This window comes from Trematomus bernacchii, unplaced genomic scaffold (assembly GCF_902827165.1).
Source record: "Trematomus bernacchii unplaced genomic scaffold, fTreBer1.1, whole genome shotgun sequence".
In the NCBI taxonomy this organism is placed as follows: domain Eukaryota; kingdom Metazoa; phylum Chordata; class Actinopteri; order Perciformes; family Nototheniidae; genus Trematomus; species Trematomus bernacchii.
The window spans coordinates 1,159,780-1,175,906 of NW_022987550.1; the positions used below are offsets into that span (position 1 = coordinate 1,159,780).

The 16,127-nt window shown below is 38.4% G+C and overlaps 2 protein-coding genes across 2 annotated transcripts in view; both read right to left on the reverse strand.

Annotated features, from left to right (window-relative positions):
• The window catches only part of timm50 (translocase of inner mitochondrial membrane 50 homolog (S. cerevisiae)), a 48,546-nt gene extending 39,479 nt beyond the window's left edge, over window positions 1-9,067 (reverse strand). Inside the window, exons 1-3 of the mRNA XM_034123766.1 lie at window positions 8,829-9,067; window positions 6,959-7,104; window positions 2,394-2,425 (exon numbers count right to left, since the gene is read on the reverse strand). Coding sequence (XP_033979657.1) covers window positions 2,394-2,425; window positions 6,959-6,998 — 72 coding nt within the window. The 5' untranslated portion in view covers window positions 6,999-7,104; window positions 8,829-9,067. The remainder of the gene's footprint in view (window positions 1-2,393; window positions 2,426-6,958; window positions 7,105-8,828) is intronic.
• Window positions 9,068-9,990: 923 nt separating this feature from the next.
• LOC117477021 (E3 ubiquitin-protein ligase TRIM47-like) lies at window positions 9,991-15,555 on the reverse strand. Its single transcript, XM_034123723.1, has 3 exons — window positions 15,466-15,555; window positions 11,861-12,103; window positions 9,991-11,221 (listed from the first exon to the last, which is right to left on the reverse strand). The coding sequence occupies exons 2-3, from the start codon at window positions 12,099-12,101 to the stop codon at window positions 10,659-10,661; spliced, it is 804 nt and encodes a 267-aa protein (XP_033979614.1). The 5' UTR covers window positions 12,102-12,103; window positions 15,466-15,555; the 3' UTR covers window positions 9,991-10,658.
• Between the last annotated feature and the right edge of the window lie 572 nt (window positions 15,556-16,127).

Here is a 16,127-nt window from a genome sequence, read left to right on the forward strand (position 1 = left end):
TAGACCATTATTCAAGGAAACTAATGACTAAGTTGACTAATTGAAAAAGTATTCTGATAATCCTTCCATTAGGTACTAAGTTCTACAAAAACATCCCAAAATTGTTTTGTTTTAGCCTCTCGAAAATTGAGATTTGCTGCAATTTAATATCTAAATAAACCTTCCATGCTTGCTGAAAAATAAGACTTGATGGGTTAAAACATTTCAGATATTTTGACCTTTGACTTATTGAATGTGTTTTTTCCCCAAATAAGAGGAATTTGATACTCATTTGAAGTATATTAATATTATAAAGTGAGTGTTTGAACCTAAAATAATCCAATATAGCTTGTTTCTCTGTATTTATTATACACTTAAATTGCACTATTTCTTCTTGCTTTTCTTTGTAAAGCACTTTGAATTGCCAATGTGCTTGGAAGAGAAGATAACTACAGCATTCATCTTCATGGAGTATTTTAAGTTCAGAAACTCTAAATCCTCTTAAGTGTCGAGTTAAGAGTCTAAAAATCTGTTTTCCCGGACGTTTCTTGTCTTTCCGGCTCGACGGCTTAAAGTCTGGGCGACAAAGACACTTAGCAGGAAGCCGTCCCGACACATCTCGTCTCTTTGGTCCCAAAGGACCTTAATGTGAGAGAAGTGTGTCCTTTGAAGAGGGAGACACCTCCAAAAGAGAGCCGTCTGAGAAGCAGCTCCAAGAGAAAGCTTTAAGTTGGATAATAATGACTAACTCTAATTACTTATATCGTCTGAGCACACGCAGAAACTCAACACACACAACACACCACACACACACACACACACCCACAACACACACACACACACACACACACACAACACACACACCACCCACACACACACACACACACACACACACCCACACACACACACACACACACACACACACACACACACACACACCACAACACACACCACAACACACACACACACCACACACACCACCACACACACACACACACACACACACACACACACACAACACCACACCCCACACACACAACACACACACACCACACACACACAACACAAACACACACACACACACACACACCACCACACACACACACACACCCACACACACACAACACACCCACACACACACACACACACACACACCACACACACACACACACACCACACACACACACACACAAGCTCCAAAATCTTTTAATAACATTTATAAAATGTCTTTCAAATGTGAAAAATAATCCATCCCGAGAAAACAGGAAAACTCCATATTTTCAGCATGAAGTGTACTATTATTAATGCACAACAATATGTTACTGCTACCCAAGTGATTTAATTAAGTCTTTTAAACAATTACATAACGATTAGCCCACATCATGCGAGAAAAAAAGTACTTTTTAGCGATTTACCACAGGTTAAAGGATAATTTCAGTCTTAAAATAAAAAACTATCTGTCTACGAATCTGTCCGTCTATCTATCTACGTATCTATATATAATAACTATTTAGGTATCAGTCTATGTTTCTATCCACACATCCACATATCTTGTTGAGGAACCTGTGGCCTAAGTATATAATTCATTGTAAAACTACACAGTAGTTGTGTATATGACATGAGAACAAATCTTTAAATCTATCCATCCATCTATCTATCTACGTATCCATCTACGTATCCATCTACGTATCCATCTACGTATCTATCTATCCATCCATCCATCTATCTATCTATCTACCTATCTATCTATCTATCTATCTACGTATCTATCTATCTACGTATCTATCTACCTATCTATCTATCCATCTATGTATCTATCTACATATCTATCTAGTTCAGTACTAAAGGAATGAGTCCTAAAACGTAGAAATGATTCTCTGCAATAATAGAACAACCAATGGTAAGATCACATTTAAATCCTTGTCTAATACCCAGTGTGATGCTAAGAAGCTAACTTCCTGGTTTAAGCTACAAAAACAAAACTAATCACTCCTGCAGTTTTACAAATGCATCGGTAGTTGAGAGGAGGGGAAGTGAAGGTCGTTAGTGATCAGAGGAGGATCAATTAACTCTTTGAAGTCTGTGCAAAACGCTCCTCTCAGACGGACCTGATGTCTCAGATACATGAGGAGTGTGCTGCAGCGCCTCGGAGGAACAAAGGCAGGAGAGATAAGTGTGCTGCTTCCTTTCCCACACACCTAAGAAGTGTGTCCTTTACAACAGGAAGAGGAACAAAACACCACCACACATCACAGATAAAGAAGGGGCAAAGCAGGAGGAAGTTCACAGAGACATGTCGAAAGTGTGCTGACGGGAAAAGAAAACACAGGAGCTGACAGGTACTGTGCAAAATCACACCTGTAGAAAGAGTGTGAGTGTGTGTGTGTGTGTGTGTGTGTGACAGTAACACTCACCACGTTTCCTTGATCGTCTTGCGAGTTGGTGCCTAAAAAAGAAATAAAAAAGTTAATTAAATAAATGTTCAGGGTTGTATATAACATTTAAACTTATACATGTTTCTAGAGATCCATATATAAAGTCATGTGGTGCAAAAACTACATTTTCTACGGATCAAAACGTCTCCAAAGCACCTTGTCTGGTACTGACAGCTGTCATTAAATCACACACACACACACGCACTCTCAAACAAAATGAATTAATAATTGATAAAACAGTTCCTGATTCAACTGAACACTGTGCCACATTTAGAGGCATGTTTTGTGTTAAATTTGATATTTAAAATGAGGGGGAAACCCACGCTCAGAATCATGTATAAAAAAAACTGTGATATTTTTAATAAAATCGGCAATTTTGGTGGTTTTTGCCCCTGATGTTTGAACACACATTGCATTTACAGACACAATAAGACCCTTTGATTGAGTGTAAAGGGTTAAAATGTACCTGAATGAGTGAGGGTCAACAGTACACATTCAGACATTAAATAAACAGTCATAATAAAAAGAAATGGTTAAATATCTTCCAGCTGCAGCTTTTTTCATACGATTATAACGTTCTGCTTTCCTGTGGTCAATAGATTAATCAAATCAATCGTTGCAGCGCCCAAATATAAGACACAGAAAGATGAAGTTTGATCACATTAATAAACACCTGCATGAAAGGTCAGAGACGAGAGATGTAACCCTTTTAAAAACACAAACACCTGTAATTATTATCAGTAAAGAACACGGTGTTTCACAAACCTATCTGCAGGGGAACCAATCAGAAAGAGGCCGATTTATTCGTTTTGTTTCCAGGTTATAATCCATAATCTTCAAACAACTTTACAAGGGATTAATCCACAAAGCCGAGGCATTCATAAATCCCAAATAACAAAAGAACAATAATCCCCAATTCAGTTAATCCACATCGGAAATAATCCATGAAACGGACGAGGTGAGGAGATAAGGGTAGAAAGTAAAAGTTAAAAAGTAACCGGGAAGAATCCAACAAAAGAAAATGGGTGATATTTAACTTCCTAAGCATCCTAAGAAGTTTCTGAAATGTAGAAAAATAAGCAAGACTGCTCCGTCCATCAAGCAGAGGAAAATAATCAATCATTAATTCCCAGTAATCCATTGATGTCAAACAAGGCTTCCTCCGTCGCAGGAAACATACTGACTTTAAGGTCACTAAAAAATCAAAATCCCCAAAACTCAATCAAAATCCTTAAAGTCCTCTTCACTGAAAAGCCAAACTCCAGGAAAAATGGTTCGCTCGAAGTTAAAACTCAAAGTTAAAACTGCCTTCATGTATTTTCTACCTGACAAATGAATTAAGAGTCTCTCTATAGTAGTGTGACTCCTCTCTGACAGCTAGCTCCACCCCTTTGTGGGCGGGGACGCCAAACAGGAAGCGGAGGGGGATAGACCAATCAAAACACTTGTTTACAACATCACTGTGGAGACGGTTGAGAGGAGGCGGGGTCAAAGGATCTGTCAATCACATTTTTTTCCCTGCAGCCAGAGGAGAAGTACTCAGATCTTGTAGTAAAAGTAGAAGTACTCAGATCTTGTAGTAAAAGTAGAAGTACTCAGATCTTGTACTTGAGTAAAAGTAGAAGTACTCAGATCTTGTACTTGAGTAAAAGTAGAAGTACTCAGATCTTGTACTTGAGTAAAAGTAGAAGTACTCAGATCTTGTAGTAAAAGTAGAAGTACTCAGATCTTGTACTTGAGTAAAAGTAGAAGTACTCAGATCTTGTACTTGAGTAAAAGTAGAAGTACTCAGATCTTGTACTTAGTAAAAGTAGAAGTACTCAGATCTTGTACTTGAGTAAAAGTAGAAGTACTCAGGTCTTGTACTTGAGTAAAAGTAGAAGTACTCAGGTCTTGTACTTGAGTAAAAGTAGAAGTACTCAGATCTTGTACTTGAGTACAAGTAGAAGTACTCAGATCTTGTACTTGAGTAAAAGTAGAAGTACTCAGATCTTGTACTTGAGTAAAAGTAGAAGTACTCAGATCTTGTACTTGAGTAAAAGTAGAAGTACTCAGGTCTTGTACTTAGTAAAAGTAGAAGTACTCAGGTCTTGTACTTAGTAAAAGTAGAAGTACTCAGATCTTGTACTTGAGTAAAAGTAGAAGTACTCAGATCTTGTACTTGAGTAAAAGTAGAAGTACTCAGATCTTGTACTCTAGTAAAAGTAGAAGTACTCAGATCTTGTACTTGAGTAAAAGTAGAAGTACTCAGATCTTGTACTTGAGTAAAAGTAGAAGTACTCAGATCTTGTACTCTAGTAAAAGTAGAAGTACTCAGGTCTTGTACTTGAGTAAAAGTAGAAGTACTCAGATCTTGTACTTGAGTAAAAGTAGAAGTACTCAGATCTTGTACTTGAGTAAAAGTAGAAGTACTCAGATCTTGTACTTGAGTAAAAGTAGAAGTACTCAGATCTTGTACTTGAGTAAAAGTAGAAGTACTCAGATCTTGTACTTGAGTAAAAGTAGAAGTACTCAGATCTTGTACTTGAGTAAAAGTAGAAGTACTCAGATCTTGTACTTAGTAAAAGTAGAAGTACTCAGACTTGTACTTGAGTAAAAGTAGAAGTACTCAGATCTTGTACTTGAGTAAAAGTAGAAGTACTCAGATCTTGTACTTGAGTAAAAGTAGAAGTACTCAGATCTTGTACTTGAGTAAAAGTAGAAGTACTCAGATCTTGTACTTGAGTAAAAGTAGAAGTACTCAGATCTTGTACTTGAGTAAAAGTAGAAGTACTCAGATCTTGTACTTGAGTAAAAGTAGAAGTACTCAGATCTTGTCTTGAGTAAAAGTAGAAGTACCAGAGTGTAGGAATACTCTGTTACAGTAAAAGTCCTGCATTCAAAATGTTCCTCAAGTGAAAGTAGAAAAGTATTCTCATCAAAATATAGTGAAAGTAGCGACAGTAAAAGTAGTCATTGTGCAGATTGGTCCATTTCAGAATAATATATATGATATGTTTTATAATGATTGATCATGAAAGTGTTCTCAAAGCTGGTAAAGGTGCAGCTAGTTTGAATGACTTTGTATACTGCAGGGTAGCTTGTGGATTTACTCCAGGTGGAACTAAAGTCTGATTTAACACTTGATTAGATTTCACATCATTCATCCACATCTGTAAAGTAACTAAAAGGTATTAAATAAGTAGAAGTACTAAGTATCATAACATGGAAATACTTAAGTACAAGTCTTGCAAATTGTACTTAAATACAGTACTTGAGTTAATGTACTTAGTTACTTTACACCTCTGTCTGCAGCTAATTACAGGGCTTCTGCACTTTCTTATAACTTTAAATTAAAACTCTTTGCAGATTTTAAAGACTTATTTCCTTTGAATTCAGGGAATCAACACGGCATAGTTTGAGATGTTAAATAAAATAATGTCCATTTCTCTTCCTGCACAAAAAAAAATGAAACCAAGCAAATTTAACGACCCTGGACTATTTGGTATCCACAACTTTTTCCCCTTAAAATGTTTTTTCGGGCTGCATCCATTAACACTTTTAAATACTTTTCAAGCCAAATTATCTCAAATTCAATCACGTCATGTCCTTATTTGAGACACAGATGCATGCATTAAAAAATGATAGTGTACTAGAAAAAACACCTTTTGGTGGTAGACTATGATCTAACATACATATGTCCTTATTGTGAAAATACACAGTATTATAAATACACAGTAAACACAGTATGGAGGAAACACTCAGCGAACAGATAGACCATCCCGACCGCTCCTCTGTATTATACGACGCTTGACTATATTATACCCGCATTATACTTTTAAAAAATATTTCATTGTGCTACCGTGTACGAATGTCATAATACATCACCTGTATCCCAAAGAAAATGTCAAAACCTTAGATATCGTGTTGAAATATGCTGCTAAATATCGTTTCCGCCAGGGGGGCGTCTTGCCGTCATTTGACGCTCTTATTCAGCTCGGAACGCCCTGAACTCGAGCCGAGGGCGTCCAACATTTTTTTGAGGAAAAGATTCAAGTTTTTATCGCTTTGACATGACGAAAACTAAAAAAGGACAAGGACATCCCTCTGTTGGAGGGGCAAAGGAGTCTGGTGGGATTCTTTTCGCCGCCAGCAAAGCCCGTTCCTGTGACGAATTTTTTTTTTTTAAACACCGCCGCATCTTCCGAGGACCATGCAAGGAGGGGTGTCGGCAGGGAGACTTTAAGAGATAGTGCCATTCAAAATTGTGTGTGTGTGCATATGTAAAGAGATAGTATCTATAAGGGACGGCTCAATTCAAAATTCAAGTCACACATTTTAAATTGAATTTTCAAATCTCCACCCTCCCCCCACCCCCCCCCGTGCTCTCGGGGTGGACGCCCTCTCAGCCCTGGTCTGGCGGAAACACTGCTGCTAAATAAATAAAAGTGCCATTTTTAGGAGTGAAACGATACAGACTTTTTGCAGTAAACACAGTATTATAAATACACAGTAAACACAGTATTATAAATACACAGTAAACACAGTATGGAGGTAACACTCACCGAACAGGTAGATCATGCCCACGGCTCCTCCGACCCCCATTAAAGCCGCCAGTCTGAGAACTATCTTCTTAGCGTAGGCCGTGTTGTCATTCTGCTTCTTCTCCTGCTTCTGTTCTCCCTCCTTCTCCCTCCTCACCAGGCTGGCCCTAAACAACAACAACAACAACAAGATATTAAAAAATATATTAATATTGTGTTTTAACAAGGATAATGCAGGGGATTTAGCCTGAAATGAGTGGTGATGAATACTACCCGATTACATCCTAATACTTAAAGGTGGGGTAGGTAATTCACTTCAGAAACAACTGTGTGTGTGTGTGTGTGTGCGAGTGCGTGTGCGTGTGTGTGTCATGTATAAATCTGGGGGATTTAGCCTGAAATGTGTGGTAAATACTACCTGATTACATCCTAATTCCTAAATCAAACACAGTTCAAGTCAAGACCAAATGTATGTTGAATATATTGAATTGTACAAGTTAATGTTGTTTCAAATGTATGTTTACTTGTTGTCTTTGGTTATGTAACACGGAGCTGCGGTGATGCAAGAAGAATATTACTTTTGGTCCGATGATATCAAGTATCACCTCATCATTGATAGTAGGGGTTTTAATAATAATTGGTTTCCTTAGAAAGTAATCTCTTGGTTATTTTGGGATTAACCAATTAACCTTTTGGTCTATAAAATAGGTAAATACAAAAGATCCAATCAAATGTCCCCAAGAATAGAGCGATGTCTTGAGAAAGGGCTAAAGTAGATGAAATATTCACAATATCTTTGACCCAATACCTTGAAAATATTGCCACAACACTGTAGGGTTGACTATTGGAAGCTTTCAAAAAAAGGTAATCATCAAGATAAATGTCAACTGTTATGCACAGTGTGGGGACATAAAAGGGGTTCGTTTGTCATATTTTGGGGTCATATATAAACCATACATCATTGAAATATCTTAATTACACAGTTTTCTTATGTTAAAATAGACATTACTGAAGGGAGAAGAAGGTATCAGCTGATGACAAACTTCTGAAACTGTGGGTGCAAGTCATTGTTTTTGTCATTTATTTGACATTTTAACCCAAATAATCTGTCTTTAAATCACATGTGGTCAGTGTGCTGCAGATTTTTGGGTTTCCGGGTGGGTCTCATAAGAGTAAAGGCGGGGAGGACACAGGGTAGAAAAGGGGGGTGGGGGTCTGTTATGACCTTCAAAACCAAACAAACCTTGGCTGTCATCACAGTTTATCTAGCAGCTGCTGATTTACAGATAACATGGAGCTCTATCAAGGACAGATAGTTTAATATGAGTGTCTTTGAGAAGCTAAAACTAGCCCTAATGATGTCAGTGAGCTATAGAGATAAGGCTAACATGATGCTAACTCTTACAGCTAACCAGTGTAAGACAGCTTTATTTTAACTCATTATTCTGTTGGTAAATGTAACACAAAGTCTCAAGTAAAGCCTGTTAAACTAACCGTGTCTCTAACATGTGTTACAGAGAGATACACCTGTAAAAACGCATGCTATTAAGATGCTAACCTGTTAGCAACCCTAATCTCAGGTTCATTCATTCAGAAAACACGCAAAATGCAGCCGAATTGTTATATTAATAGAGTTGGCATTTCATCGTGACAAATTACACAGAGTATTCAACCATTAAAGTTGGTCATGTGTTGAATATAAACTACATATTAAGATGTAAACTAGCTTTTAGCCTAACCTACAAGCTAGAAATGTCAGCGAAGTGGCTTCGATTTATTTACACGGGCATCTCGTGTGGGCGGGGTTGCATTTGATGTAATGTTAACGCTATCCCCGCCCGCCACGCCGGTAATCAAATCGAGCGCCCATAAGTAGGTTATCTGTCCCCACCTGACTCTGCTGCTGGAGCTTCGTCTGTAAAATAGCCTGAGCCAATCCACCCGTAGCACTGCTATTCCCGGCTGGAGGCTTGTCCGTTGAGAGGGTCCGGACCAGGTCCAGCACAGCCGGGGAAGAGGCCACCTTCTGCCCGGTTCCTGAGCCTCAGGAGGCCCCTGGTCGTCCGCAAACACATGGGGAACACAGCCGACATGTTGGAGGTTTCAGCTTCAGCACGGTGCCCGGCGGAATGTAATGTGAAAAGGACAAAGGCACCTGATTGGCTGCAGGAAGTTGGAGTGACAGGCAGTAGGAGGGTTCAGAGCAACGATAGGCCACATGGGAGCAAGGGGAGGGCGGGCGCTATGGTGTCTTGACCAATCAGAAGCAAGTGTGAGTGTGACCTTCGATTGCGACATATGACTGCCATGTTTGTTTGGGGCAAAATGGACCCAAAGTCTGCTCAGTTATGTCACCTATAACAATTTGATTTTTAAAGTTAGAGCACTCTCCAACAAGACAACTTTAAATGTCATGAATATAATAACAAAACTTATATTTATACCAATATTGAAGTCATAAAAAGCATGTTTATTGACAGTCTTTATATATATATATTATAACTATATTACAATATACTGTATTATACTAGCCTATGTTATACTCGAATGTAGTTTAAATAATACTCCCGTGTTATATTGCTGTAAAGTATGTAAATTATGCTACCTTATGTCATACTAATTTCATAATTCCTCACCTGTATCTCCAAAACATGTTCAAAAACCTTAGATATCGTGTGTCAACTCCAAGCAATTCAGCAATTTTTAATTATTTTAATTAACTTTATTCATATGAGACCTTTAATACACATTTACAAAGTGCAATCCAATAAAAAGAAACACATTTTTATGAAGAAATCTCTTTTTTTTAAAGTGCTTTTTGGTAATGTTTTTCTTGTCATTCTCACCTCCAGCAAATTGAGTGGAAACTAAATATAACCCACCTTGTATGAAGACATTAAAATGGCTGTCTTTTGAATAATAATATGTATCTCCTGTTTTGTGAACAGTAAACTTGTGTATTGTTTATTAGGAGTTTAGCAGAATACCATTATTGTGTGTGCACTGCCCTCAAGTGACCAAAGGCAAAAACTGCATTCATTTCAGAAAACAAATATATCATTACAACTATATTTTATTTTGATATAACAACTAAAAGTGAATCTTAACAGCCGAAGAAAATGGCAAACGATACCCAAACACGAGTATGACTAAAGAAGACAAAGTTAGCTGAATAATATTATTGATTATTCTATAAGATATAACTTAATAAACCCCCAAATAAATGATTCCTTCAGAGATTGCTCGGAAAATCACAAACACAACATCAGAAAGGAAAACAAGAGTAAATCAAAAGTGTACAATGAGTTATATACTGTGTAGCAGCAGTGTGTTTAGGCATTAAACATTGAATAAAGTATATAGTCTTAATAAAATCCCCAAATAAACAGCACATTTCCCAAAGTTCATCGTCAAACACGGTTTGCTGTTTGCTGTTCTTCAAAGGCCTCCTCTTCCTCATCCCCCTGAAGGACCTCTCTGATAATCTTGTCCATGTGTTCGTTGAGCGTTTCCTCGATTTTAGCCACCGCTCTCCAGACTTTCTCTACTTGCAGGAGACTTTTGCGTTCTGTATAGCAATGCTTTGTGTTTGTTGCAGAGGGGATGGATGGTAGGTTCTGTAGGAGTTGAAATTCGTCCTCTGTCTTTAAAACCTCTTTCCATCTTCACACTCGTCTGACGGAGTTCTGCGAGCTCCAGCCCTAGCTGTCTCTTTAGTGCTTTATTCCTTTTGCTCTTCAGCTTCCTGCTTCTCCTCCAAAACTTCCATCAGCTTAGTTTTTTTGCTGAGAATCGCGGCAACCAAACCAGCGAGGGCCTGGTTCGCTTCCACCTTAGTTTCCTCCAGCTTCTGCCTACTTTGTGTCATCGACTTTTCTACCCTGAAAACCGTGTTGCATTTATCTGATATAGCGTTGGCCATAGATGTTTTTGCACGCTGCAGCATAGTTTTCCTCGCCCTAAACATTTTCTCCAAAGAGACGACCTCATGCCCCACATGGTCTTCCTTCAGGCACACGGAACAAACGCAGCACTGGTCTCTCTTGCAGAAAGACTCCATCACTTTGTTGTGCTTCCTGCAGACCCTTTCCTCGAGGGAATCCACGGGGTTGATCAGCTGGTGCCACTCTAACTTCTGCACGGTGCGATGGGGCTTCAGGTGAGCGTCGCAGTAAGAGGCCACACAAACCAGGCAGGATTTCACAGCCTTACGCTTCCTATTCCCCTCGCAGAGGTCACAGGGAACATCTCCAGGCCCGGCCGGGGATCCTCCATCCTCACCTGCTTTTGGAAAATTAAAGACTGTTTTTTTTCACATACATTTTTTATTTAGCACTTTCTGTCTGTCTGTACCTGTCAGTATATATTCCTTGATTAAATGATTGTCATTATAAGTCATCCTGTCTGCCTGCTGATTCTGGAAATGAAGACATTTCAGAATGTGATGATGTTTTGAAAAAGAATATCAAGGACCTTTTTGGAAGACCTTTTTTCATTATTATAATTTTTACTGCGGTCCTTTAAACACAATGACATGTTTTCCAAACAAAGTAAAATTATTCAGATCCAAAACATACATTTTTCAATAATGATCACTACATTTTCTTAAAAATAAAATTATATATATATATATATATATAATTTTCTTAAAAATAAAATTATATATATATATATATATATATATATATATATATATATATATATATATATATATATATATATAAACATTTCTTTAAAATGGGTTCAGTATTAAAACATAACATTATTTTAAAACAGGAAAACATACCTTTATCAAAATACTATAATCTTTAAATCCAAGGTAAATACATTTATAAAAAAAAAACTTTCGACAAAAATAATTCCAAAAACAAATTAAATTCTTTATAAAATACAAATTCTGAACATTTTGGGAATTTGAGTCACCTGCTTGTTTGGTCTTCTTGAGAATCTCCAACATGTCTCTGAACACGGTGTTGACTCTCAGTTTGGGGGCTGTGAGGAAGGTTTCTTTGCACAGCGGACACTGGATGATGTCCCTGGAGCTCCAGTAGCTGCTGATGCAGGCCCGGCAGTAGTTGTGTCCACAGGGAGTGGAAACAGGCTCCGTGAAAACATCCAAACAGATGGAGCACAGAAACTCCTCTGAAATGTTTTCAGAGGCCATTTCTGAAGGGAAAAGACAGAGGAGAGGGTTTCTGGTTAGGTGCTTCTTAAATATGTGTCCCCGGTAGGGCTGCACGATATATCGTGTCGTGACGATAATCATGATATGCGCATGCAGCGTGAGATTTTTAAAATTTTCTTTTTGAAAACATTTTTTAGGACGTGCGATATTAAGAAGGCAAATTAACTCAAACACGTCATGTTACAATTATTTTGCTGCTTGCTACAAAAGGAAAACTTGCGCGGCTCTCATGTCAGGGGTACTTGAGTGAGTGACAGCAAACCACCAATCACAATCAAATCTCCAAAGCAAACGGACCCCGTGATTAAAGGTAAAAACACTGAATAAAGCAGTTTCATGTGTTTCTCCAGGGCAGTTTGGCGCTGCTAACCGAGCTAGCTCAGCTTGTTGCTCTGATAACTTAAGATCCAGACATCCGTGACTAAAATCCTTCATCCGGTTAAATATAGTTACAAAAATACCAATTGTATAGCATTAAAGTTCAAGAAAGGATGGTTTGCGGGGGGAAAAAACATTATTTTCTTCAATTCCTGTATGTTTTCATATCGCAATATATATATCGCAGGGGGGGGGAAAATCACAATGTCAGTTTTTTCCAATATCGTGCAGCCCTAGTCCCCGGTGTTTCAGGAGACTCACAAAGTGTCAGAAAACAAAACCCTCTCTTTTCCTCCGTACCCACATCTCTAAAAACGGGGGAACAACAGAGCTGATCCAGATTTGCGTCCGATATGACGTAATATCTGAAATGTGGCTTTACACCCACGGCCCTATCAGAAACGTTGCTATCAGAAACAATGCCCGACTGTTTTGGAAGTAATATGGTCTTTGTTAACATTAGCATCCCTAACACTCAGAGCTAACCTGTACTGGAGAGAGTATGTGTAAAGAAGCAGGGAATACAAATGAACTCACCTTGTGGTAAATCTGAGAGAGAAAGATTATCTGTTTGGTATTTTGAGCAAAACACTTCAGACCAGTGGCGAGCCGTCAGGGCCCTCACAGAGGGCCTAAGATATTCTAAAAAAATATATATTTTTTTTAAATATATATATTTTTAATATTATTTTTGTTATATTTTTCATTAGTTTTACCGAAAAAAACTACTTGATTTAATTGTATTTAAAATAACATTTCCAAAGAAATAAATCCTTCGAATCTGCCTGTTCAGTCTCTGTTGAATGTGAAGGGTTACATGAAAGAAGCTCGTCTGGCCCTCTCTGCGATTCACAGAGGGTTGCTATAGTAACTGAACGAGAGAGTAATGTCAAATGACAGTACAATTGACCAATCATATCTTCCCTCTAAATGGGTGGGTTTTATTATCGTGGACTTTATGACAAGTTCCGCCCGCTGTGAAACTTTTCTTGTTTCCATAGCAACAACAACTTCCTGTCAACAGCGTGAACTCGCCTTCAAAATAAAAGCATGCCAAATTACACTTAAGACATACAACTGCAACGAAAGTAACAAACACAATATCATTTTCAAAGAACACAAATTGGGTTCACAGGTGTTGTTTTGTGTGGTAGAGGGACGCTGTCATTGATGCGTTTTGCACCCTGGGCCGTTGTTTTGATATTCCGCTGAAGTATACGCTGTGACGCAATAACTTTTTTTTTTTCTTTTTTTCGAGGGAATTGGTGGGGGTCAGAGGGCCTCGGTATAAAGCTCACGGCTCGCCACTGCTTCAGACACATGTTTTGTATTGATATGGCCCTATAATATATTGTTCAAATATAGCATAAAAGGTGAGCTTTAAAGGTGGGGTCGGTAATTTTGGAGAAACCAGCTCGAGATCGCTAGAATTTGAAAATACATAGCCGGAAAAAAATCTGCCACTTCCTTACAGAGCCCCTCCTCCAACACACACGAACGCGCACATGACCAATGAGGGCACGAGATAAGTTTGTGCACAGATGGAAGGCTGACAGGCAGGTAGGTCATCCAATCATTTTAGATTGGTCGTACTTTTTACAGTATTACGGCTTCCACAGATGACATTTCTTTATGGATTTTTTGTCAAAGCACTTAAAATATTCATTGCTATCGGGATGTTAAGAGCATTCCATGGAATATAACAAAAAGTGTATCTCGAGCCGGTTTCTCAAACTTACCTACCCCACCTTTAAGTAAAAGTAGCAATTCTGACTTTTTTTTTTTAACAAAAACAAACATTTGTGGCCCTAATCCTCTTCCGTAAATCTTGCAACATTCTCTCGAACTATTTTTTATTGTTTTTGTATGTCTTATATATATTTATGTTGCATTGTTGGAGGAACTGGACCTACGTTTTGTATTGAGATATCTACACTGCTGTGCACGACATATAAAACCTGTCTTTAAGGTCTCACTAAAAAAATCTATTAGAAAGCTGCAGCTGATTCAGAACGCTGCTGCTCGAGTCCTCACTGACACTAAGAAAGTGGATCAGTCCTGTTCTGAAGTCTTTACACTGGCTTCCTGTCTGTCAAATAATTGATTTAAAAAATACTGCTGCTGGTTTACAAAGCTTTGTATGGTTTTTGATCTGCTGCTGCATTATGAGCCATCCAGATCTCTCAGGTCTGCTTTCTGTCCCCAGAGTCAGAACTAAACATGGAGAAGTTCAGTTATTATGCTCCAAATATCTGGAACAAACTCCCAGAAACCTGCAGGTCCGCTACAACTCTGACTACTTTTAAATCCAGGCTGAAGACTTTTATTTTTGCCGCTGCTTTTAATTGATATATTCAGGCTTATTATTTTTAGGGTTAAAGTCCCATAGACCGGTTAACGTCCCCTACGTGTGCCGTTTTGGTTTCAAGACCCTGGTTCGCGGAGGATACCAAAAAATCCTAGAAAAGACAACTTAAACTTAACGAATGTGCATTTAAAAAAATAAAAAGAGGAATAGTTTTGGCGAAAGCTAAAAAAGGTACCATGGAGTCAGATTATAATTCTCCAAAGGGGGGTTCGTTTAGCATGAAACACTTGAAATAACTAAAGGATAAATTAAAAAAGAAAGAAGAAAGAAAGTGAGGTCAAAGAAAACTATTTCTGCTAAAAAGTGAGCAATGATTGAGAGTCAGACCTAAACATTTCAGATGTGTGTTTCTCACACTGCAGTGTCACTTTTATTCATGTACCTGTGCTTTAAAATGTGTTTTTAAATGTCATTTTATAATACGTTTCTTAATGCTCTTAATGTCTTTCATTTTGTAAAGCACTTTGAATTGCCTTGTGTTGAAAGGTGCTGTATAAATAAACTTGCCTTGCCTTTCAACCTCTGCTGCAGCTTAATAGTTCAAATCCAATACAAGTTACATAAAGCGTGAGAAGAGGTAACAAAGTCAAAGCTTACCTGTTTATTAGTAACTGTTGTTTTGTCTCGGTGGAAAATCACCTTCACATGAGAGCTATCCTCCGTGTCGCGCAATTCTCTAAATCGTCGCTGAAAATGAAACTCAAAGTAACATTATTTGTGTGATGTGAACGCGCCTGCATGGGCACTGATTAACTGAACTGGGAACAGGTGTGTTAATCAGCTGAGAGACTCACAGCTGAGAGACTCACAGGCTGAGAGACTCACAGCTGAGAGACAAAAGGCAGTGGAGAAATGTGAATCGAGGTTGGAGGACGCTACATGTGACTCGGCACTCTTTTGGGTGGGAAGGTGTCGTTCGCAGCGGATAGAGCTGCCGGCGACGAAGACAAGCTAGTGATGGGCAAATTAAGCTTTGAATGAAGCATCGAACCACTTGGACAATTGTTTCGAAAATAGGTTATTTTCTCGACGCTTCAGTTACAGCGACCTCTCCTGGCGAAGTGCAAGGCTGCAGTGGGTTTAACGTATCTTTGCCTTGACAAATATTCGATGCACACACACACTAAGACTGAATATCATGTTCTATTTGCAATTAAAGATTGATAATTGTGTGTATTGGGTTATTGAGAAGAGAGTGCTGGAAAATGTGGCATTGGTTGACCGCGGTGAAGTTAGTTTAGGTTGGATATTCGACGGAC